General features: G+C 53.6%; 1 protein-coding gene across 4 annotated transcripts in view; it reads right to left on the reverse strand.

Moving 5' to 3' along the window:
• ZBTB16 (zinc finger and BTB domain containing 16) overlaps positions 1-24641 on the reverse strand; it is a 54974-nt gene that overhangs the window by 3079 nt on the left and 27254 nt on the right. For all 4 annotated transcript variants that reach the window (XM_039564897.1, XM_039564898.1, XM_039564895.1 and 1 more), the window contains exons 3-6: positions 24358-24455; positions 16180-16266; positions 2404-2574; positions 111-278 (exon numbers count right to left, since the gene is read on the reverse strand). In XM_039564897.1, coding sequence (XP_039420831.1) covers positions 111-278; positions 2404-2574; positions 16180-16266; positions 24358-24455 — 524 coding nt within the window. The remainder of the gene's footprint in view (positions 1-110; positions 279-2403; positions 2575-16179; positions 16267-24357; positions 24456-24641) is intronic.

Below are 24641 nucleotides of genomic sequence, written 5' to 3' on the forward strand. Positions count from 1 at the left end.
GCATCCGGGGGTCCAGTATCCCTGGCTGCTGCCCTGGTCCACGTGCCAGCATTTCTGCCGGGGGACCGGTCTGGCATTGCCAGCCTCACCACAGACACCCCAGCATGTACCTGTGTGGACCCGGTAGTGGGTCTCCAGCTGGTGCTTGAGGCTGAACTTCTTGCCACAGCCGTTGCACTCATAGGGCTTCTCACCGGTGTGGATGCGCTTGTGGCCCTTCAGTGTGCTCTCGTCCCGGAAGCAGCTGCCGCAGAACTCGCACTCGTAGGGGTGGTCGCCTGCAAGCACACGTGGGGGTCAGGGCTGCCGTGACCGCTGGGCCACACCAAAACCAGCTCCCATGCCTTTTTATCACTGGCACCCAGTGCCATCCTGAGGAGAGAGCACCCCCGTCTCCCCAGTGCAGTGTGCTGGTCCCTTCATGCCTGTACAGAGGGGATGCTCAGGTCCACGGCATGGCAGAGAGACTGGAGCGTGCTGCAACCCTCCCACCACCAATTCCCAGGTTTTTCACCCAGCAGCACTGGCACAGACCCAGCCCTGGGCATCTCCCACACTCCAGACCAGGCGGCTGATAAATGAACTCTGGTTCGGCACCAAAGGCAGAATGATTTGAAGGAAAGGTGAGGGCTCCAGCTACTTATTTATTACAGCCGCGAAGGCAAGGACAATAAAGATAGATTGATCGTCCGAGACTTTGTTCATGAATATTTAAATATTACTGATTTGTCTTGTCACTGTAATTACAATTTCTCTGTGCCGCATATCCTACAAGCACAGTTTATGGTAAAGAATGGTGAACTGTATTTCACTTGTCCTGCTGCAGATGTGCGGAGCTGCCAAGCGTGTAATGTTCCCCGCATTTCATACATTTTCTTCAGCTGTGAAGGCTTAAGTCATCCACAATGACCTACGTTTTTTCATTATCCCCGTGTCAAACTGCACTCGTGCCTGGGCATAAATTGTCCTTCTCGTTATATACTCACATGCCTGTGCTTTCGCTTCCTCTTTAAAATGGTATTTTACTCTCTCCCCATTTGCCGCAGCCCAGCCCTGCGGCCCCTCACCCCCTCCCACAGCTGCTGCCTGTCCACCTGGGGGGAGGAGGATGCTTGGGATGCAGTTTGGAGCACCCCTCCAAAGGCAATGCAGGTGGTGCCTGTGGGCTGCTGTTGACTTTCCCCTCCCTGTGCCCAGTTCCAAGCTGCCACTTCGGCTTTTGATCCTACAGTCAAAGACAGCAATTTTGCAGCCAGAGGCAGCTAGCATTTCCACCCGCCCACTTTTCAGGGGAGCCTGAGCCCACAGAGCACCCTGGCCCTGGGAGAAGAGGGAGCATCCTGCAGCTGTGCAGGATGGCACCACGTGGCACGATTAAATGCTCCTAAAGCACCGATGATCCCAGTGTTTTTTCACAGCCGGGAGCTACTAAAGCAGCAGAGGTTGGGCTGGGACACGCGCAGCCCGACCCGCAGCCCAGGTCACCGGATTACTGGCTATAAATAGCTCCAGTGCTCAGCATTAACATGCTTATCATCAACACAGGATTCCCGTTTCCCACACTGGGACCCCTAGCCCATGTGTGGGTCTGGCAGCTGCCAGCCACAGGCTGGACAGAGTGACCCTCTGCGACACCACCCGCACAACCCCCAGCAGCCACCTTTGCATCCCTTTTGGAGATTGTGTGCGTGCCCCCTGCCTGACAAGAGAAAGAAGGGGCATCCTGGCTCAGCACACATTTTGTTCCCTGTCAGCAACAGCAGTGCTGTCAAGGAGGGCGCATGAGCCTCCCACTTGTGTGGGCAAAGGATGGGCGAGGAATGCTTCACCCAGGCAGCTGTGAGGAGCCATGGCACTGGCTGTGATCCTGCACAACCCTGCTCATCCCCCAAGAATCAGCTTGGAGTGTTTTGTGACTGGCCCCAAATGATGGTGCTGATGGTGTGGCTAGGACCACACAGCTGCCCAGGGACGCCATCAGAGGAGCTGAGGACACGGTGCGGGCCCTTTGAGGATACGGCGTGAGGCAGCCAAGCCGTGCTCTCCCGCCTGGCAATCCTGCAGCCAAGCCCTGCCCCCGTGGGGCCACGGCAGCACCAGCTACACGTAGCGCAGGTCGCCCTAATCCCATTAGGGCCGAGCACCAGCTGATTATGTGCATCTACCGCCGTAAGCTGATGAGGCAGATATGATCGCACACCCCCTACGAAGGTCACGTGCCACCTCAGGCCGGATCAACTCATTACATGCACCTTTTTTTGTTCTGTTTTTCAAATCCAAGCCACTTCAGTCACCTCCACACTTTTAATACAAATCACCTTTCTTCCCCCTATTTCTTTTTTATGGGGAAACAGCATGTCCCGGCTGCCCCAGCCCCAAGTCCCCACGGTGGTGCTGCCGTACCTGTGTGGGAGCGCAGGTGCCTCTTGAGCGCGGTGTGGCTGGGGAAGGTGCGGTTGCACTCGCTGCAGATGTAGCTGCGCACCCCAGCGTGCACCTCCATGTGCTGCTGCAGGGCGCTCTGCGTCTGGAACCGCTTGCCGCACAGCAGGCAGAAAACAGCCATGTCTGTACCTGTGGGAGAGGGAGAGACCCTGCTTAGGCACTGCCTGGCACCCAGGACCCCCAGCCCGCTGTCCCATCACCCCACTGTGTGGGGGTACCTACTCCTACATGGCAGCAGGGATGCTCTGGCAGCAGAAGGGACCCCAACAGCTGCAGGGCTCTGGGTGTCATTGGAAGTCCCAACATCAGAACCCTGGCCACCCTGAGCCTGCTGACACTGGCCCTCCGAGGGGAACAGCTGAAGAGGACAAGTGGCTCTTATTGCACTGAAGGCAGCTGGGAGCCCTGGCAATGCCGAGGGATGGCCAAACACGAGGCAGCTGTTGAGTGATCACTGCATCCCCACACACCTCTGGCAGCTGCTGAGCTCAGACCTTGTGATGCCCAGGGGAAAGGAGATCCCAAGAAGTGCCCCACGAAGCTGCCCTGGGGGGCAGGAGGCAGGATGCGAGAGGGCGATGTGCCCACCCCTTGCGCTGTGTGCGACCCCAAGCCCCAACTCAGATCCAGGCTCCATCCCATTGCTCATGGGTACAAACCTGGCTGCAGCAACAGAACAGGGACAAAACCCCAACCCAGGTGCTCCTACCCTGTCCATAAACATCTCAGACCTCTGTGCCGTTAAACAGTTTGTTTTTGCTTATGCATAGCTGATTGTTCAGAACTGTGAGTCACTGCAAATTGTGTTACACAGGGAGATTAAGCAAATAAATGCTCGCTTTTTGGAGACATTAAAATGTGAGGACTATGGAAATAAAATTAGCTAGAAAATTGTATTAGCAATTCATTAGCAGCACAAGATGTTCAAGGTAACCAACAGATCCATGCAGCCTTCAGGAATAGCAAGGGTGGAGTGCCACACTGCCAAAACCAACCCTGGGGAGACCACCAGGACCACAGCAGCACAGGGCAGGGACATGGTGGGCAGTGGCACTATCGGCGTCACGGTCCTGCCCAGCATGCAGGCAGGTGACAGCGAAGGATGCTCCTGGGCAGACCCACCCCTCCAGCTTGGGAACCATGGGCAATGGGCATCCCAGAGAGCATCTCAGTTCACACCGTCACCTGCTCTGGCATTGTGCCATCACCCACCCAGGTGTGGTGGCATGCCATGGCTAGCTCTGTCCTGCTGGGGATGCAGGAGCTGCCTGGGGGGATGCTCAATCCCAGCCGTGTGCTGGGCTACCCAAAAATGCTCCGAAATCTGAAGAAAAACCCCAGTGAAATGGGAATAAAAGCAGCAAGAGAGGTGGCCCCGCACGGGAGCTGCCTTTCTCCCTCTGCAGGGATTTACCCAGGGGGGTTGCAGGCTCTTGTGCCCCCCACGCAGCTGCGGACAAAACGCTCCTGAGACAAAAAAAAAAAAAAAATTAAAAAAAAAAAAAAAAGCAAAAAAAAAAGCAGGCAGCCCCAAACGGGCAGTGCGAAGCAAATCCCAAGAGGTATGTGGCCCCGCGGCCCTCGGCGGCCCCGGCGGTGACAGCAGGACGGGTCAAAGGTCCCCGGGGCTGAGCCCCCAGCGCCGCGGCCAGCTGCGGAGCGGAGGCCCTGGCCGGCGGGACGCCGGCCCCGATAAATCTGCCGCCAGTAGCCCCCGCTGGGGCCGGGGACAATGGGCTCCCGTGGGGGCGGAGGGCAGGACAATGCCGCCGGGCCGGCGCGCGGGGCCGTAACAAATCCTCCCTGGCACCGTAGGGCCCTCATTTGTGAAACTAATTGGCCCCCGCTTGAAAAAAAAATGGGCTGACTCCAGCAGCCACAGTGATGGAGACGAGCTGCCTTGTGCATGCGTGGGGGGACGGGGCTGGTTGCTGGACCTGGGCATCCCCCAGGTACTGCTTCTTGGGACCTGCAAAAGGCAGTTTTTAATTTTTTTTTTTTTCCCCCCCCAAATAATGCATCAGTAAATAAATACCCCAGACCAGGAGGTCAACGTGTACTGGCATGGCCTGTGAAGGCACCGGGCTCCGGTTGTGCTCCGAGAGCAGAGCATCTGCGTGACACAAAGCCTGATACCGGCCGGGCGCAGAGGTGGAGGGTGTGGGAGATGGCCCTGCATCCCAGCATTGAGCTCAGCAGTGGCACACGGAGCACAGAGCTCAGGCACCGCTTGTTCCCAGCCCTGAGGCTCCGCAGATGACACTGTCCAGCAGCCAAGGGGCGCGGCAGGCACCATGCCGGGGGGTCTGCTGGGTACCGTCCCACTGCCAGCCTTCAAGTTGTTTGATTTTTTTTTAAGCTGCATGTCAACTATGTCACACCTTTGGAGAGAGGATGGGAAGTGGGAAAAAATGGCAGAACTCTTGACAGGGTGCGACACAGGACTCAGCCCTGTGTCCTGTCGTGAATGCATCCCTGGGCTCCAGCCACAGAAGCCCTGAGCCAGCCCTCAGCCATCGGAAGAAAAATCACCCCTGATAAAGAAATGCTGCCACCCCAAATCAGTGAGAGACGGATTTATTCATTTCCCTGACATTTTAATGGTTTCTCCCCTTTTTGCGGGAAGATGATTACAAATTAAGCAGCATTTAAATGCTTTTTACTGTCAACAATTAAAAGGGGTGAAGGCGGGTGAGCAATTCATTCCCCGGGAAACGCGCTGGCTCTCGGCGGGCGCCGGCGGCCCTTCCCTCTACTGTACACCGCACAATGGCCCCGAGCGCACCATTAATTTTGCAGGACGTTCAAAAGCAAATTAAAATATAAAAGCCCCCGGGCTCAAAGATAGATACTGAGGGAGGGGGCAGCATAGGTCATGCTTGTAGAATTGGATTCTTAGCAGCTGGGGAGGTTTAAGCACAGCCCCGCACGCTGCGTTCAGCTGCCACCTTTGCCCACTGTCCCTGGTTTCTGTGTCCCTGCCAGACCCAATGCTGGGCCAGCAGCTGAAAGCCACTAGTGGAGCAGCTGTTAGCACTGCCGCAGGGTTCTGAGGTGGAAGCCGGAGTGATTTGGGTGTTAGATGCTCTTTTGGTAAGCATGTTGGCCACAGCTTGCAGGGCCTTTTTAACTAGGAGGTGGTCCCAAAACTGATCTTTAGGGGAGGGATGCTTGATGGAGGGAGGGAAAACCCAGTGGCTGCAAGCCTGCAGATACACATCCCTGTTCTCCAGCAGCTTGATCCCAAAGCAGTGCAATCGCCAGAGACGTGATGACGAGCAAGATGCGACGTGTGACAGCGTGCCCCGTCCGAGTCACAGTGAGGGATGCTGCAGCACCGCGGCGTCGAGCGTGGCACCGCCCCCCACCCGCTGCCTCTGCCAGAGCAGGAATTAAACTAAAAACCGGCGTGGCGACGGGTGAGAGAGGCAGGGTGGGGTGGGACTCCCTCGGCACTGGGCTCTGGTGGAGTTACGGATGCGGGAGGTGCACCGCAGGAGAAAGGCGACACGTCCCCTTTAAAAGGAAATATAATTTACAGTGTGCAGCCAGGCGGGCCATAGTTTCAATCTCGTTTACTATAGAGAAAACTCTGCTAGCTGTTCTCTATCCCACAAATCCGATTTAATCAGACAAGCCAGCCAGCGTGGCTTGAAGTAAAAACGGATAATTAGTAAACAGAGAGCTACTTCAGTGCTTCATTGGCATTCGAGCCGGGCTAGTGTGTCGCATTTAAAATGCAGTCTGATGAAGTTTACAAAATCAAACCATTTGTTACTCCTATTGAAGAGGCTTCAGGCCACTTGCAATTAAATTGGAATTAGTGCTTAGAATGAGATACAGCAAATTCATACTAAAAAGGGATCTGACTTTCAGACATTTGACTTCAAGTTTTTCCCCCCATGCTAGAGCACACGTGCGTGTGCCAGCCTGCCGGCCCCCCAGAGCCCCCAGCAGCACTGCCAAGTCCAGACCTGCTGTGTGGCTGGGAATGGGGTGACTCGGGGATGCTGTGGCAGCAGGGGAGGGGGGAGAAAGGGAGCGGAGCCACCATGCTGGTGAAGCAATCCCCGCTGAGCCCCAGCATGGAGGCAGCACAGGGCTGGGAGTCCCCAGGCACGCAGCGCCAACGTCGCAATGTGCAAACCAAACTGCCCCTCCCTGAGTCCACTTCATAACACTGCCATCTTTCCCTGCCTGTCCTCAGAGCCATGTTATCAGACTTGAAAAATGAGGCAGATCCATCCACTGTTGCAATAATCAGGAACACAGAATGAAAGGCTGTAGAGGGGCACACTAGGAAGGCTCCAGCATTACCATGGGCACGAGCACGCTCACATCAAAGGATGCTGACAGAGCCTGTTGCTGCCTTACGCACACACCCTAAAACCCCCAAACCCTCAGCTCATGTCCTGCTAATTCAGGGTCTCCCACAAGGCTCGCCCCTCCTTCACTCTTCATGTTTAACATCATCTCTTACATGATGCATGTGCCTGAGTAGACCTGACACTGCTGCTGTCCTTACAACGAAGGTGAATGGCTCCAAAACATCCTGGCCATGCAAAGCAGGAGCCCAAGGGCTGTTGGCTCTCCTGAGATGAGATTTCAGGGACATTTGATGATTTTTGTCAGCATGTCAAAGGCCCTCTACCAGCCTCCACCTCCCAGCCAACACTGCTGGCTGCTGCTGCAGGGGAAGCTGCAGGCCCTAGTGTGCAGGAACGGCAGCACTGGGGAGGAAGGTGCCATTGGCAACAGTGGCCAAAGAGTGGCAGAGAACCCTCCCTTTCAGCCCTGCCCACAGGAAGGCTGGGAGAGGCAACAGTGCTGGCAAGGGGCACACTGCCTGGAGCATCCCTGTCACAGCTCCAGCACCCAAGCCCAGGCACAGCTGGCCTGAAGGACAGCCTGAAGACGCCCGGCTCAGCTGGACACAAGGGACCCTGGGGACACTGGTGGTGGCACCAGCATGAAGGCTGTGTTTTTCCCCAGGATGATGGTGGATGCATGTGCAGGGTAAGAAAATTAACCCAGTTTTGGTGTCTGCTTTCAGGATTCTTATGAAACCCAAAGTGGTGTTTTTGGTGGCAGCACTGAAGTGCACCCACGGGCAGGTGCAAAGGAGCTCTCCCTGAATGCTGCTGTTGGGACACAACACCTGCAGATGCCTGCCTGGATGTAGGGGTGCTGTGCAGAGCTGTGTCGTGCGGAGCCACCTGCTCCGGTGCTATTGAGGGGTGATGGTGGCATTCATTACTGTGCTGAGCCAAACAGCCCCTACAACCTTCATGGTTCAGTGGAGAAAGGGGGGGAACCCCCTAAGATAAACAGAGGAAATACAGGCATTTTGTGCCAGAGTCACCAAATCATCCCAGTTTCAAAGGCTGCCTCTGGACTCCACAGCTCAGCTTCTGTGCTAATTAACATCTTTATGGAAGGCAACTTCTCCCAAGGGGGCATTTGTTTGATTATTATTATTTACTTAGAGATAGCCTAGCTTTCTTCCCAACTTTAACTGACTATGGAAAATTAATTCTTAAAAAGCAGCCGTTGCTGCCTGCTCTCCTGCCCCTGCTGGTTTTCCTCCTGGGCTGGATGGCTGCAACAGGAGGGCAGGGCAAGCTTCTGGCACTGCCTGCTGCCTCCGTGCCAGCTCACACTTTTACAAATGCTGAGGAGAACGCCGGCATTTCAGAGCAGTTGTACAACATTGACCTTGCAAGCACAGGGGATTAACAACCCCCCCAAATTAGATGCCTCATTTTTTGCTCCTGCAGTGATGCACAGGGCTGCTTCCCACCCAGCCATGCTCCTGCTCTCACCCTTGCCTGGGGCAGAATGCACATGGAGGATGTATGGGATGCTGGTGCCCCCAGCAGCGTGGGCAATGGGTGTCAGGCCTTGAGCTGCAGCTCTGGCATGGGCAGCTCATGACTGCTGGGGGTGATTTATTCCAGGGGCCATCTGGACCTGGGGGACAATGTGGTCCCATATCCTGGTGACCTGGCTCATTAGTCACACCCTCGCAGCTTGACCTCTTCGTCTTCCCTTGAGTATGGTGGGACAAGAGCATCCCCCTCTCACCTCCCTTTTGGTGGCCCATTGCTCCCCTGTGCCCAGCTGATGGCACCTTGTGCCTTCCCCACCACCCTCCACCTCCATCACTGTCACCGTTGCCATCATCACCACCTTCCCTCACCATGTTTCCTGCGATTGCTCAGGCAGAGCGATTACAAGGGCATGTGCGGGGAGGGAAGGAGCCTGGCGACGATTAGCGGCGGTGGCTTTATGGCAACAGGCACACAACTCATTCGTTTCATGTTTTGCAGAATATAAAAGCGCTGAAACATTTTAATTTTAAATTCTTATCATTGAATTTACTGCTTTTCTCTCGCAATGATTTGTGTTGCTTTTTAATTTTTACAGTCTCTACAGAAGCCAGATGCTACCGCCTAGGGCCAAAATAATAAAAACCCGCTGCAGTCGTGAGTTACAGAACAAAAAGGAAACGCGCGGCTGACAGAAGTTAATATCTCAATTTAACAGTGCTGCTCCGCTAATGATCCTTTGATATGTGTTTATTTAGAAAGGTCTGATCTTGACCTTGAAAGCAAACTAAACTGCAAAGTCTTTATGAGAGGAGAGAAAGACTTTATTTATAGACTGGCTTTGCGTCAATCACGGCGGCAGCTGGACCCGCGCTGGGTGAGGCTCCGCGGCTGCCTGTGGGCCCAAATGGGGAATTCAACGGGAAATACGTTTTTGGGTGGGTGTGGGATCAGCTGTTGTGGGGGACCGCAACGCATCCCCCATCTCTAGGGCAGGATGCTGAGCCCACCATGGAGATGCAGTCCAAGGGATATGGGCAGCTCTGGGCCTGTGAGGAATGCTCCTGATCCAGACACACCCCTGTCCCCAGAACAAGCCACCCTGGAGCGCTGCATGCCTGACCCCTTCTTCCAGCACTGGAAAGCGCCACCTCTGCTCCCTGGTCTGCTCCCTGAATGTGGTCCCCAGGCTTTGGAAGGAAGGGATGTGCTCAGCATCATCCCAGCCCACACTGACACAGCCTGAGCAGGCTTTCCTCCTCTCCCTGAAGAAACTGATTGCTACGCAAACCTGGCAGACGGAGTTTTTAAGGGCATATCCTTTTTATTGCATTTCCACCTCCTGGCTGGGGAAGGTGGGAGGTTCCTGAGCTTTTAATACTTCTAGCCTGGGATTGCACTGCAAACACTTCACACCTATGGTGCACTGTGCTCTCCAGCCCAATTTCCATTTTTTCAGGCCAAACAGTTGTTTGAAACCATTTGCAGTCCCTAAAGCCTTCTGGCTGAAGCTGGAGGCACATCCTCCTTGCAAAGCTGTAACCCTCAAAGCCTTTTTATTGTACTGGATATCTGTCAAAATATATCAGTACATATTAAACCCATTCAGGCAGCCTCACTCACGATCATCCTTGGCAAAAACTGTCACTCAGCTGTTTTAGCCCTAAAGGTACTGATGGAAAACTGCCCCCTTTCCTGGCAAAACTCATCACCTGGCCAAAATCCAGTAATCTGGTATCTGAACACCTATGTGCAACACTTCCCTTTTGTGCTGCTTTCCCCTAAGCTGACACCATTCTGGAGAATGCTGGATTCACCCCTGCCATTCCCAAGGAAGCTGTGCATTGAGGGACCACCTCTGCCCTTCCTGAGGACCAGTTTCTCTGGGGCAACCAGCGGCAAATCATGGTGGCATTTCTGGCCATTGCATCAGATGGGAAGCTGCCATCTACACACTTACTTGTCATCAGTGCACCAGCTTCCCAGATTTCCCAGTTGGAATTTGGACTGAAACCAGCTGAAAAAACAATTTGACTTTCTGCTGAAAACCCAGTGTATTTCCCCCAGTGCTTCTAAACCGTGGTTCAACTGATGTGCTAGAAACTGCTCCATCTCCCAACGAAGAGCTTTGGTGAGGAGACCGAGGGGTCTTCCCATGGGAGACCACTATGACCATCACCACTGCCATCATCTCACCCGGCACAGAGCTCCACCTGCCCATTGCCAATCCATTCACTCGTGCATCTCTCCTGTTCAGGGTGGCACCATTCTGGCATCCCCCAGTCTCACGGAGCTGTCGTGAAGCCCTGGTTCACACCTCATGCAACAAAATGACCTTTTTGGCGCTGAGGCGGCTGCCTGGCAGAGCCTGGCCAGTGGAGTGACCGGCTGCCGTGAGGCACAAAGCTGGGACTCGCAGCATCTGCTTATTATTCCTGCACCCCCATCACTAAAAAAAGAGAAAAGATGAAAAGGCCCCCTCGGGAAAGCTGGGGAGACGTGGAGCGGCACCGAGCTCAGCCTGGCCCCCAGTTGTTGGGGGTTTTTGTACAGCGGGGAGACGCGAATCCTGGGGGACAAAAGTAACTGCTAAGGTAAGTTAAACCTTGTCGAGATGAACTTTCCTGCTACTTTTAATTAAAAGTTCTTTGGAATTAAAAAGGACACTATTCAGGAAAGGCTGAAAAAAAAAATTCATTGACACCAGCCCGCCCCCCTCCCCTTTTTCCCAAGGAAAAGAAAAAGCTGTTTTTGTGTGTCTGCTCACCCAGCCCGCACTGTACAAAAGGAAGCGGATTTGCAGCAAGACACATGAGATGACCCCCTGACCCTGAGCCGCTGAAAAGTCCTCAATGGCATAAATACCAGATAATCAATCACATACCAGGAGGGCCGGTCCCCCTGCCCTCGCCCCCGCCGCCGGGTTTATGAGAGATGCACTGTAAACGGACACCGGCTCCTGACGGGAGGCCCCTCTCGGCATTCCTCTGCTGGACCAGGAGACCCCGGCCGCCTCTGAGACCGTGTTTCATCCCTCTTTTATGAAGCCCAGCATGGAAATGCTGAGCATCCTCAAGCTTGCCATAGCTGATCCCTCGTGCTCCAGAGCAAAGGGGGACAGAGACTTCTCTTTGTGCTCTGGAGAGATGGCCAAGCATCCTCCGTGCCACCACAGGCCAGCACGTGGTCAGCACTGAGTTGGGCATGCAGAAACCAGGGAGAAACCAGCCCCATTTACAGAAGGCTTTGCTTTCTGGGGGGCTGGCTTTGTGAAGCCTTTGTGGGTTCTAGCAGTGACTACCGTGTCATGCTGTGCTCCCTTATGGGGCTCTGACCAGCACCCTGACTGCCAGCAGAGGAAGGCTGCTGAGTCCCTCTGGTGCTCCAGGGCAACAATGGATGCTAAAACTTTCAAGAGAGGGAAGGGAAAAAACTTGCTGTGATACCGCACTGGTTCAGTTAAATGGGGAGCCACTTGGCAACTAAATTTGATAATGCTTTTGTCCACGGGTCAGAGGTTAAATATGTTCACACTAATCCCCTTCATCTAGAATTAAGGGACAAGAAAGATTTCTCCGTAGCTTAGCGAGAGGGCTTTTCTCATTGCAGTTTAAATAGTATTTGCACAGGAAAATTAAAGGCGGACCATTGGCCCTGATGCCATCGTGGCTGCATGGCTCTGCCACACTCCCATCTCCTTGCTTGTTTTGGTGAATCCACCAGCTTGCATGACGACTGGCCTCATCACATTTCCCCACGTGTGCACCAAGAAGCACAGGGAATTCTTGCTGCCATTTGCTGTCAAGGTGGCAGAAGCAACTGTGGTTTGGGAGGCAGGGAGATTCCCGGCTGCAGGAATGCGCGCCAGGACTCAGATTTCAAGTGCTGTCACAGGACATTACTGTCAGACAAAGGGGCTCTGTGCTGTGCCCCTAGGACCCACTTCCCCCAGACCCTCTGTGAGCTGGGGCCGGCACCTGAGCATCCAAAATCCACTCTTGCACCCAAAGAAGCATCAACTGTCCATCACAGCACAGCATTGCCGGCACTCCCTCCTGCCGTGGGACTGTGGAGCCGAGGCGAGCACGGGAGGGATAATTACCTCTAAGCGTACTTAATACTACAGTGCATTATCTCTAGCTATGGAGAAAAGCATGATCTGGAGGTATTTCCCCCCAAAGCCTCATTGGGCTGCTCTCAGAAAACCCTCCTGATTCCTGTGAAATGGTAATAGGAAGTCACAGGCAGCCCAGAAAGACGTCAGGTTGGTTTTGGTAAGGAAGTGTGCCAACTGCTTGTGCTGGCTGCTTGTGCCAGGCATTGCTCTGATCAAGCTGTGGAAGAGAATGCAGCAGGACGAGCCACAAACAGCGTCTCCCAAATCTGCTGTTGGGGACATTGCAGATGGCTGATGGTGGCCAGCGGCACCACTGAGACAAGCCCCAGCCACCGGCAGAGTCATACCAGCATCCTAGCGGAGTGCTGGCCTGACCATTACTTGCAGTGCCACACTGAGTGTGAGGCAAACAGAATTTGTGTTCCAGTGTGATTTATAGCTCACATCACCAAACTCACGTGTTACGTTCCACTTGCTCAAAATTTGTCATTTCCACACTAGAAGAAGCAGTGTGCCATACATCTGCAGCATCACTGTCAGGTTTTGGGCTGCAACCATTTTGAGGCAGAGAAAGCAAAGCAAATGTGAGGAGATTAACACGACTATGTAATAAATTGGACTCAATGTACATTTGCCAAGAACAGGGGCGGTGTGTGCCTGTGTGACAGCGCAGCTCCGGCGCAATGCCCCCTCCACCTCCTCCAGGCTCCCACGCATCCCTTGGCAAACCCAAGCCAGTAACGGGGTTGCTGGGATGCTCGTCCATGGAAAAACACCGAGAGCTCTGGCATATAGCACAAAAATAATTTAAAAATTTTAAAAATCCCTGTGTGGTTGTTGAGCAACACTTGCCACGGGACCCAGTGTGGGGGCATCCTGCCACCTCTGCTCCCGGGTTCCTGCTCTCACACGCCAGATCTTTCTCCCTTTGTACCTCCGTTTATACTGCACAACTGTTTTGAATCTCTAAAATAATGTGACAAGTTAATGATGGCACAATTATCTAAATGTTTAACAGACATGTTATCTAAGTGAATCGGATTGAGATTCCATCCCGCTGACAATAAACATCAATGGGAGAGCAGAAAGTGATAGGCAAATTATCGCCAACCCTGCAATTTCAATGCTATTAAATTTGGAGGAATAACAGCCCTGAGGCCTGTAAACTCTGAATAAAATAGACCCTTGTGTTTGGCCAACTATTAAATCAAAACGCTACCAACATCCCAGCAAAAGAAAAAAATGGGGGGGAAGAAAAGGGGGGAAGATATAGAGCTTTTCAATTTTCAGTTACATGTTGGTTTCATTAACTCTTTTCTGCTACTGGTGTCTCAGGGCAGAGGATAAGAGGGGTATGAGGGATGTGAGGATGGTATGTAGGAAGTGAATGCTCCCAGGGGATGTGGGCAAGGGAGAGTGAAGGATTCTGCACATCCTTGGCAGCACGGCCAGGGGCACGCCAACCCCACAAATCAAAAAGCCAACTACTTGCCAAAGCAAACTTGCTCTGTATTAGGTGTCGATCATGCCCACGTGAAATTGGGTCAGGAGTAAATCTGTGCTGTCCCGCTGACTGACACCGGCTGCCGTGCGCTAACTGCCTTGGCACACGGGAGGAAACTCGAGACGAGTCACCTCTGATATTTATAAACGTTGGCACGAGCCCAAAACCTGTTAGCACGAACACCGCCCGTGTGCACATCCCGACTGCCAGCGGTGCTGCCTGGGGGTACTCAGGCTGCCATCTCAATGCATTCTGGTTTTCCCTCTACATTTGAGGAGAAGGGTGAGGAATTTTCCATGCTCTCCCCCCCAGCACCAAGCTTGTGCTGCTGGCAGATGAGCCAAAACAGTTGCTGCTTTTCCTATTGCGACGGGACGGGGGCCAAGGACAGCACACACCCGGAGAGGGCGTCTCGGCCCCGTGTCGACGGGGCTGCAAGCAGTACTGCCAGCACTGTGCTTACAAGCAGGAACTATTTTTTTGTATTTATTCTTGTTTTTTGCCTTGCCTCAGGAAGTGGGGTGTTAGTTTTCTGCTGTAGAGATGAGAAGTGCTTGGTGCAGCACATGTACAACAGCCTGGCTCTGTGTTACTGTCATTTGAAGCAGCAGGGAGGGCAGTGGGAAAAGAAATAACATAAAGGGGGTCCTGGGTGCTGACAGTCCACTTGAGAAATAGTGCCATATGCTGAAAGGAAACCCCAAGAACTGTTCATCTCCTGCACAAAGCTCTTGTGGAGAGGTCCCATGTCTCCCCTGAACACTGTTTTTGAGTAATGTGGGTGGATTTGGTCAACCTCTACCAGACACCCTACTCAGCTTTTGATGCCATCCCTGAAGGCTTCTACCTGCCCCTCTACCAAAAGGGGTTATGCATTTCTTTTACCTGGAAAGCTGGAAGGACTTTTGCCAGCCAAACTGCAGCTAAGGGCAAAGGGAGGATGCCCAAAACAAACACATTCTGGGAGATGCTGTTATTTGGGAAGGGGTTTAATCATAGCAATGCAGGGGAGGGATGCTTTCCATGCCAGCAGAGGAGAGGAAGCAATTCATTTTGGTTGCCCTGGCCACCCAGCCCCTCTCTGCTATGCTTACAGCTGGAGGTGGTGATGACAAGCTCCCCTTGGGTCACCATGTCCCGCCGCTCTGGTTGCCCATTGCCCTTTGAGCTTTGGCACAGTCCAGCCCCAAGGATTCACCAGCCAAAGGGGGTTTAATCCCTACAGGAGTGTCAGGGTTGTGAGCCAAACTGCTCTGTATCTGCAGGATGGTTTTGGTGCAGGCATCATTGAGCTCCACGGCTGGGCTCCCACTGGTCACCCCAGGACGCTCAAGGGGTCTGGGAAACAGAAGGAAAGGGGGAACTAGCTGCTATTTGCTTGGCCACTTTGAACCCCCTGCCTGGGCTTGGGTCGTTCAGCCCTGTGCAGCCAGTCCCTCGTGCTGGCTGCCCCTTCACAGCCCTTCTCCTCAGCTTACAGCATACAGCATTTCCAAACAGACCTGGAATGGCAAAACCCAGCTTACAGCTGTATGGCTATGGACAGGGAGGGCAAGTACTTTAGGATTTATGGACTGGTGCTTGGCCAGCAGAGCTCCATGACCGTGTGATAGCCAGAGCCATTCCTGCCCGGTGACACAGCACTTTGCATCGATCCTTGCATCCCCAGCGTGAAGCTGGCCAGGTTCTCTGTGCCAGCCCTGAGCACAAACTCACTGCCAGTGGCATTTATCAGGGTTTTCAGCACTGAAAGACGAACCTGTGCTTGGTTAAACTGCTCCTGATATAGCACAGAAGGAGCAGGCGCTCTGTCCTGCTCCAGTCTAGATTTGGAGGGTGAAGGGCTCCACCTGGGACTGCCCAGCTGTGAATTCCCCCAAGCAAACCTTTCCCAGGCATGGCAGCCTTTGCAAGAGGCTTAAAGAGATCTTCATGCTCCTGATGGTGGCACCACTGAAGGACTGGGAAGTGCCAGAGAAGAAACATGGCAGAAACTAGCTTCTGGGAGGTGTTTGGACAGGGACAAGCTTTGCTTGCAAAGGGGACAAAGACCTCATGTTTATTCTGCTGTTGTTTCCCATGTTAATGCTGAGCAATGGTGTAACAGGACTGCACCAACTGGTGCCTAAACCTGTGCTTTAGTCTAAGAGGAACTGGGGCTGCCTGGGCAGCCCAGACGCAGGAACCGCAGAGGGTCCAGCTCTCTGTTGGGCAAAGGGTGACAAAGGCAGCCCAAAAGTTAAATCCTGTGCCTAAGCGAAGGGTGGAAAGGGAGTGCCACGTACCAGTGTGCGTCTGCCGGTGCGTCTCCAGGGCATCTTCCTTCGAGAACTGGGCACCACACTGATCGCAGACCAGGGCTTTGGCACCCGCTGGGGAGAGAAAAGAGAGAGGAGGGTTATTCAAGGGACAGAAAGATCCACACCTGAACGTGCACATGGACACTGCTGCTGCCATTAACACTGCAGGACCAGAGCCATGGAGGGGTTTCATGTTTAATGTCCCCTGTGCAGCCAGCAAAAGCAGTGCCTCATTCAGCCCTGTGCTCCCGTTCCTTGCACATCACAGCACAATACAGAGCTGCTTGCCAGGAAAAGATTATTATTATTTTTTAAATCATTAAACATCAGTGCATTTCATTAGCACTGTAACTTATCCAATTGCAATTGGTTTCCTGTCCCTTCCCATCGTGGCTGCTGCTGCCGGTACCCAAAGATGCACCTGATCAGGGATGTGGCTGGAATGGGGCAACTGAGTGAGAAGCTCAGAGGCATCTTTGACTATTGGAAAGAGACATGGGATTGGGGGCAATTCTTAGAAAATTACTATCAGCATGTGCTGCTGGTCTGGGTGAGGAAAAACCGAGGATACCCAGCAGCAGACACGTAACTTCCAGATGAAACCAGATTAATGACACACCATATCCAACAGCATTGCGGGACAAAGCCACGGCCCCATTTCAAGGTTTGATTCATCCGTTGTGAGGAGCTGAATGTGACAGAGCAGCATTCAAGGTGGGGGCACTGCCCCGCAGAATGCTGTGCTGCCCATTTTCGGGGTCCACACTGCCTCTCCCCCCTCCTTCCTACCCCACTGAGCCCTCTGTCCCATAGTCAAGGTGGGATTTGAGGAAGGGTGGGCAGAGAAGGCGACAGGGAGAGAGGTATCACGAGATGCATTGAAAAGAGAATTCCTTTGCCTTTAAATTGTCTCGGTAACGGCTGGCTCGCAGGCAGAAATATTTGGCAGCGGCGAAATTAAAAGTGATAAATTTTCTCGCCAAGAGCTGATCGATAATAGAGGTCTCATCTGTTAATCAATATGACAGTCTGCCTGTTTACTGTGCATATGCTGTTCGTCGCCGCCCTCGCTGCGATGTCAAGTTTGCATTCAAAACAACCCGAGTGCACCTGGGCTGTTAGCTGCTCCAAAGGGGCGAACACACCCCAACTCTGGGGGGCTCCAGGGTGGCTCCCTCGCACCTGCCACCGGCCAGGGGACCCCGCGCCCGGGACTCCATCAGGGATGTGGGGCATCCCTGAGATGCGGGTACTGCCAGAGGTCCCCCCTCCAGGCACAGCAGGGAGAAGAGTGTGTCCACGAAGGTGCCAGGATGGGGAGAAGCTGCCAGGGCGGCGAGGGGCCGGATCGATAGGGCAGCAGCGCGGGCTGCCCTCCGCTCGGCACACGGTGCGGGCAACGCGCAGCCGGCAGTTGCCAAGGCAATGGCTCTCCATCGCCACTCAAAGCTCTGCCGGCCCCACCGCAGCAAAGTGTGATCCATGAGGATATGGCAACCCATGATCTGTGAGGATGCAACAACTGTGGCAGCAACAGGTTCTCCCCAGGCAGGGCGGCTGCTGGTGTGTTGCCCCCTCCCTGCGGCTGTGCACCAGCAATAGTGGGCATTCTGTGCTTGGAGGGGCTCGCTGCATCCGCAGGCTGAGACACAGCAGGGTCCTGCTAAACACGGGGTTTGCTTTTACTTCCCCCATTTCCACGTGGGATTAGTGGGGAGGAGAGATGTGCCAGTGCCCTCCACAAGCTGTGGCCAGAGGGGCCGCAGAGACGCAGGGAGGCACAGCCAAGCGAGGCAAAGGCAGCCAGCATCTGGCTGGGGGGCGGGCGGAGGGGGGGGGAGGAAAAATTCCTGGCGAGGCGAAAATAAACAGGGTGAACGCAGGGAGGAGCTGGGCGCACTGGCTTACATAAGGAAGCACAGTGTGTACCAAAACAGCGGACCCAAAAAAAGCCGGAGCTGTCAGAACAATGAGTACAGACGCGGGGCATTTACAGCAGGCGCTGCCGTACAGTTTTATTTACAGTACCTCTTATCAGCGCGGGAACAGCACGCCGCCTGCCAATTTCCAAAGGCCAGGACTGCGTGTTCTTTCCCTCAAGTAGATGTGTACTCCAGGCGGGGGGAATTTTTTCTTTTTTTTTTTTTCTTTTTTTTTTTTTTCTCATCAGCAAAACAAAAACTGAAACGGAGCCAGAATTCCTGTAATGTACACACGCCGGCGGGGAGGGGGAGGAGGAGGAGGGCGGCGATTGAATATGTAAATAGTTCAAGGTTAATTTTACTATGTGAGTCACCGGGAAAATGTCATCCAACATCTGAGCTTATTATAACAGGGCTCTGAAAAAAAACCACCATGGCTTGCTGTTTGTTATGAAAGGGAGCAGGACACGTTGGAAAGCGGAGCTCATGGCAGGGCTCTCTTCTCCCCCCCTGCCTTTCTCCCTGCTTTAAACAGAAACCATCAGCCTCTCTGAACACACACGCAGGTTTGGGCAGGGTATATTTAGCCAGTGCCTCGTATTGCCTACAATATATAGATATCTCCAGATGATCTTATCGATGGGATGGGACAGGACGCCGCGTGCTGCCAAGTATCAGCCGTGTTTCAGCGTGAGCCTTGCTGTTGGCACCAACCCCCCTGCCGTACATTTATATCTGCACAAGCAAATTTATAACCCCCACCTAATAAAGGTCCCTGGTGCAAACGGGTGAGGAGCCGCTGCTTGTTCCATCCTGCACGATCTGCGTAGTCATTGCTGCCCCATCTGCCTCCAAGTAAGGTTGCAACTGCCCAGGTCTGCAGTGTCCCCAGCAAAGCCACAAGGAGGGGCAGAACTCAGGTTGGACTTCATGATCTTGGAGGTCTTTTCAAACCTTAATGGTTCTATGATTCTAATTTCCCCTCCAATAAATGTGAGGGAACAGGCTGCAGGGGTGTACAGTGGCTCTTGGGAGCAGGATGCCCCATGGATCATGACACAGGCAGGGGCTGCAGCTCCCTCCCAACCAGCCAGGCTTAGCTCGGTGGGTTGGATGACAGAGACCATCTTGTTTCAGCCACCTTTATCCCAACAGATCCCCCCAATGTCCATCACTTAATTACTTTATTGGGGAGGAGAAACTTCCGTGGGGCTATGGAAGAGGCGCTCTGAACTCCAGCTCAGGAAAAAAGAAGGAATAAAAGAAAAAGAGGGGCTGCCAGCATCCTCTGGAGGAGGAGGAAGATGGCTAAGGGAGGAGGAAGATGGGAAATTGGTGAGGAGAGTGGTGGGGGAGGATCCAGCCTTCCCTGCTGCTGTTTCGGCACAATGGCCCCATCAGTAGAATGTGACATCCCCTCCCTCAGTAGAAAGGATTAATAAAAATTTGGGATTATATATTATTAACAGGCTGTAATTGGTGAGAAGATAGAGATGGGGGGGGGAAATATGGATTAAAAAAAATTGGCAAGAAAATTTATGCGCTGCCGTTGCTTTACTACCTAATTAATTCAGTAATTTCAAAAACAATTTTATTTATGTTCCGTTTACCACATCAGAAGTGCAAAGAAAAAAATCACCAAACCACAGTGATGCTAAAATAATACCTCAAGGCATCTATTTTTAATCAGTTAAAAAAAAAGGGAAAAAAAGAGAAGAACCAGCCAGGCTTCTATACAATCTCTGCTGGGCAGACCACCAACTCGGGGAGCGCAGCAGCCGAGCCCTCTGCGAGTGCCTTCCTGGCTGCCGAAAACAGAGCTTGTCAAAAAAAAAAAACAAATCCATAATGGCCTGAGGCTCCTCTCCAATCTATTTTCTGCTCAGCTGGTTTTAAATGAAGTTATTATGAGTCATTAAAACACCCGCAAGCCTGTGGAAGTCAGCCAATTACAATTTTAAATTTAGCCTGTTCTCTACCCCATTCTCTTGTTTTCTTCTTTTGCCCATATCAAGCCCCTTTGGGGTTTTTATTATTGCTATTATTATTATTATTATTACTACTATTATTATTACTATTATTATTTCTCTTCTCCCCTGTTTCACCCAAGTGGAAGAGACAAGTCTAGCAATCCTGTGCTAAAAAAATACTGTGGAGAAACCCGAGAAGGGTCGAAAAAAGACGGAGCTGCAGAGCAGGCCTGGAGAGTCAGCTTCAGCTCCTGCTTCCCAAAGTGCCATGGGAAGGCAATAATAATATAAGAAAGAGTGAGGTGTGGGCATTACAGAGTGAGGAGGGACCTTGAGTTGGAGTGCCGGAGACTTATCTGAGAAGGATGCTGTGGCAACATCTCAAGGGCTGCCCTGGAGAGCTCTGGGAAAGCACCTGGAGTGATGGAGCAGGGGCTTGGGGATGGGTGAGGTGGTGGCCAGTGGCAACACCATCACCCAACCTTGGCCAGGCAGTGCCACCAACTCCTGCACCACACAGGGACTGGTGGAGCAGGGGGTATTTTAATTTAAAAAATAATAATTAAAATGCAGATTTTTAACTTGCGATCCTAAACCGGCAGGTTTTTACATAACCCCCTTTCCTGCTGCCCCTGCCAGTGCCACTCTTTCCAGCAGCATCCTCTCCACAGGGAAAAAATGACAGACCCCATCCCTGGCAGCCCCGCGCGGCGAGCGAGCACGGCGCGTACTGCACAGCCCATAAAACTCCAAACAGCCTCCAGACACTCCTGCAATCGTCCTCCATCAAAACACTTTGTCTTGCATACAGAAATGCGGCGGGGCGCCGCGCGGAATACCAAATCAGCCCGTGACGGTGCGGGGAGGCGGCTCCTTGGCAACCGGGGGGGCTTCGCCACCGCCGCCGCTCGACAGGAAACAAAATCTGTCAAGCCTGTTGGGCAAATGATAAACATTAGCAGTATTAAAAACAACACAAAAGCTGCGTAAATGGCTGGCGAGCGCACGGGCAGGGGTGGGCAGGGATGGGGGGGGTCCTGCCCCATTTGCCCCCCAGCCCAAGTGAGGGGGGTCTCCAGCACCACAACCTTGGGGGAAGTTAGGGAAGTTTCGCCCCTCCAGCAGAAATCGAGTGGGTGGCGATGGCCACGGACATTGTGAGGGAGCAAGACGGAGGGATGGCCGTCGGATGCTTTGGGCATGTGCGAGGGGTCCTGGCACGCTGCCTTCAATAATGTCAATAATGTCAATAATGTCAATAACAAGGGGTGGCCAAACCAAGGGAGCGGTGAGAGACAGTGAGTGAAAAATAAACATATTTCATCAGGTGAGGGTGGGGAGAAGCAAGAAGCTGGCTTCAAGCCAGTGGCCAGGTCCAGGAACTCGGCCAAAACAGGAGCTAAAAAGCAAACCATATTTTTCTGGTCTCAGCTCAGGCTCTTGAGGCAGAGAGGATTGGGGGGGGGAGGGGGCGGAATAGGAGAAATGTATTTTTCATCAGCCAGTGTATAATTTATAAACAGCACTAAACAGTTTTTGTTTTCTTTCTTCCTCTCCCCCGTGTACACGGCTTGGCCGGCAGTCAAGCCTGCATTAATTTCTGCTGTGGGTACAGTGTGTTCTTGGATGCACATCTGCGGATGATCATAAACGCGGGAACGCTGGCAGAACATCCAGACCTGCCGGCAGGCCGCTGACATCACCCGGGACGGAGCGCGGGACGCCGGCCAGCCGGGCCGGGGGGGCGGAGGCCTCCCCCGGGAGCCGCCGCGGGTACCGGCCGGGGCAAGGGGGCCAGAGCCGCGGTCACCCCCCTCCGCCCCCGACATCCCACCCGCGCGGGGCACCGCCGACACCGGGGCAGAGGGGCAATGCTCGGTGCAGGTGAATGGCCTGGGATGAGCCCCCTCTCCTTCCACTGGGCAGAGAGAGGCAAGGGTGGGATGTGCCCATCCCTTCTGTCTGAGGTACCATCCCTACCAGCCCGTTGGACCCCACTCCCTCAGTAACCTCTGCTGCCTGGACAGGTGTCCATAACCCAACAGGACCTTGGGGCTTTCTTCTGCCCCTCCTGATGATGAAGGAGCATATTTGGGTGGGGAGGGAGGGTGTGAAGCAACAGGGCAGGGGTCTGCAGGGCTGCTGCCTGTACATTGCCCACGCTGCCCATGAGCATCCCTGCACACTATCGGCTATTCCCACTGTTCCCAGACCAGAGTGGAGAAGGGGTGCACAGCCATCTCCACAGCAGCCATTTCTGCTGGATGGAGAGGCAAAGCAAGTGGGGACAGGCAGAAGCCCCCCTTCCTCCCTATCCTGGGGAACAAACCAAGCTCACAGCAGGTGCTGAGTAACCGACATCCCAGGCTGAGAATGAGCACCCACTGAGCATCAGCTCTGGAGAGGATACAACTGAGGGAGCAGCAGTGCTGGGATCAGCCTCCCTGGTCAAACCAATGGTGCTCTGAACCACAGAACCAACAAGCTGGGTCTCCCACCTCGCCTTCCCTGGCAATTTGCTTTTCTGAGAGAGGAGCAACTCTCTTCATCAGCCTTAGAGGTCTCTGAGAGCTTGCCTGCCAGCAGAGCGGGCAGCAGGTAGGGAAAGACTCTGCATGGCATTAAAGGCTTTACATTTACGCTTTATACTGAGAGTCAACATGGGGACGAGTATTTACCCTGCACCTGCAAGGCTGCGGCACAACAGCACTGTGCACCCAGCCCACCCTGCCACAGAGCACCACAGCCCCCCAGGGCTGGTCCCCAACCAGGTCCTCAATAGGAACCTTTACCATAACGCATCAACACTCGGATGGGGAAGCTGCAGATGTTAACCTCCTTAAACCCTTTGGCACTGGGGCTGGAGAAGGGTGCCAGGGGGCACAAGACATCCCACTGCAACTCTCAGTTAAACACACACTCCATTGGTATGGAGGCAAAGCTGCCTTCAGAGCTGAAAACAAGCCCCACACCACTGCTCGAGTACAACCTTGCTGCGTCCAGGGCTGGTGGCGGGGGGGAGGCGAGGGAAGAGGTGCAAAGGTCTCCTGCTTTAATAAATAACAGCGCTGGAATTCACAGCGGCTGTTTGTGAGCTCGAGGCAGCGCTCTCCCCGCCCCACCCCACCCCCCCCCATCCTCGCCGGATTTACCAAAAAAAAAAAAAAAATTAATCCTGTGCGATGACGAGCTTGGCTCAGCGTTCACTGTACATACTGTACCCACAAAGCTGGCTGCCTGCCAGGGACAGGCTCTGAGCCAGCACGACCATAACAAACACAAGCCGTGTGCACCAGTGCTGGGGGGGGAACAGCATCCTTAACCCCAGTCCTGGAGGGGACCAGCATCCCAGGGACCTCCTCCAGCAACCTGCTGCTGCCTGCGGGCACCCTGAGGAGCTGGTACCTGGCCCACATAATGGTGGGATGGGGGTGGGGTCAGGGCTGGGTCTATTGACCCAAAAACCAGAAAGCAGCACCTGGCCAGATGGAGCACCCCCCTACCTCAGGAACAAGAGGCAGTGGGGGAAAAAAAAGTGAAAACAGGTGAAAAACTAGATAAAAGTGTATAAAAGCATTTAAAATATAATACAGCTTCCCTGCCAAGCTATGTGCAAGCAGATCTGTGGCTACAGTACCTGCCAACCCCTAGAGATCGGTCCTTGGAACAGGAGGAACAAGGGCTCCCGACTGTGTCTGAGTCCAGGGGTCCCCTGGCTGTCTCCAGTTCTCCACATCAGACCCCCAGCTGTGCCAGGACTGCACCCCCAAGGGAAACATCAGCTGACAAGGACTTGCAGAGCACAAATCTTCCCTCCAGTGCAGCACTCCAGCCCTCCCCTATCTATTTAATTAAAGACCCTGCAGCCCGTGAACCTGCTACTTGGATTCATTAGTCAGAGAATGCCTAATTCTGCAGTTTTGCTAACGAACCTGCGGCGGGGGCCCGAGGTAAAAGCAATGCTCACGCTACGAGCAGGGCTGACCATGAGCAGCTGCGTGGCATGTAGAGTTTGTTATTCTGAGCTCCTTAGTCTGGTAAATATTTCCAGAATTAAGGAATTGAAAACAAACTCCAAAAAAGAAAATTTAAATAAATCAAATTACTGGGCACTGGAGAACAAGTTTGCAATGTGCTGCCCGGGGAAGGGTGCAGCCAGCTCTGCACGTGTCTGCTGTAGAGGAGACGTGTGAGCTGGGCGGCCACAGCATCCCTGGGTGGACACACAGAGCAGCCCCCCACCCCCAGCCCAGCACCCCCTCCCAACCCACCTGAGTGAGCCAGTAAGTGCATTCGCAGCCGCAAGCTGTCCAGGAACCGCTTCCCGCACAGCTCGCATCCGTATGTCTTCATCCCACTGTGCAGCTTCCTAGGGGAGAACAAAGAAGGGTTAGTCCTGAAATGGGGGGAAAGTGACCCAAAACAACACTAAAAAACCACCTGGTGCTTCCCGCAACCCACACATTGACCAAAGTAAGTGTTGGCTTGAGAAGCACTGCAGGGAGGGCATGGACGGGGGGTCCCATGTGACTCCCCAGGACTGAGGAGACAACCC

This window comes from Corvus cornix, chromosome 24, assembly GCF_000738735.6.
Source record: "Corvus cornix cornix isolate S_Up_H32 chromosome 24, ASM73873v5, whole genome shotgun sequence".
Lineage (NCBI taxonomy): Eukaryota > Metazoa > Chordata > Aves > Passeriformes > Corvidae > Corvus > Corvus cornix.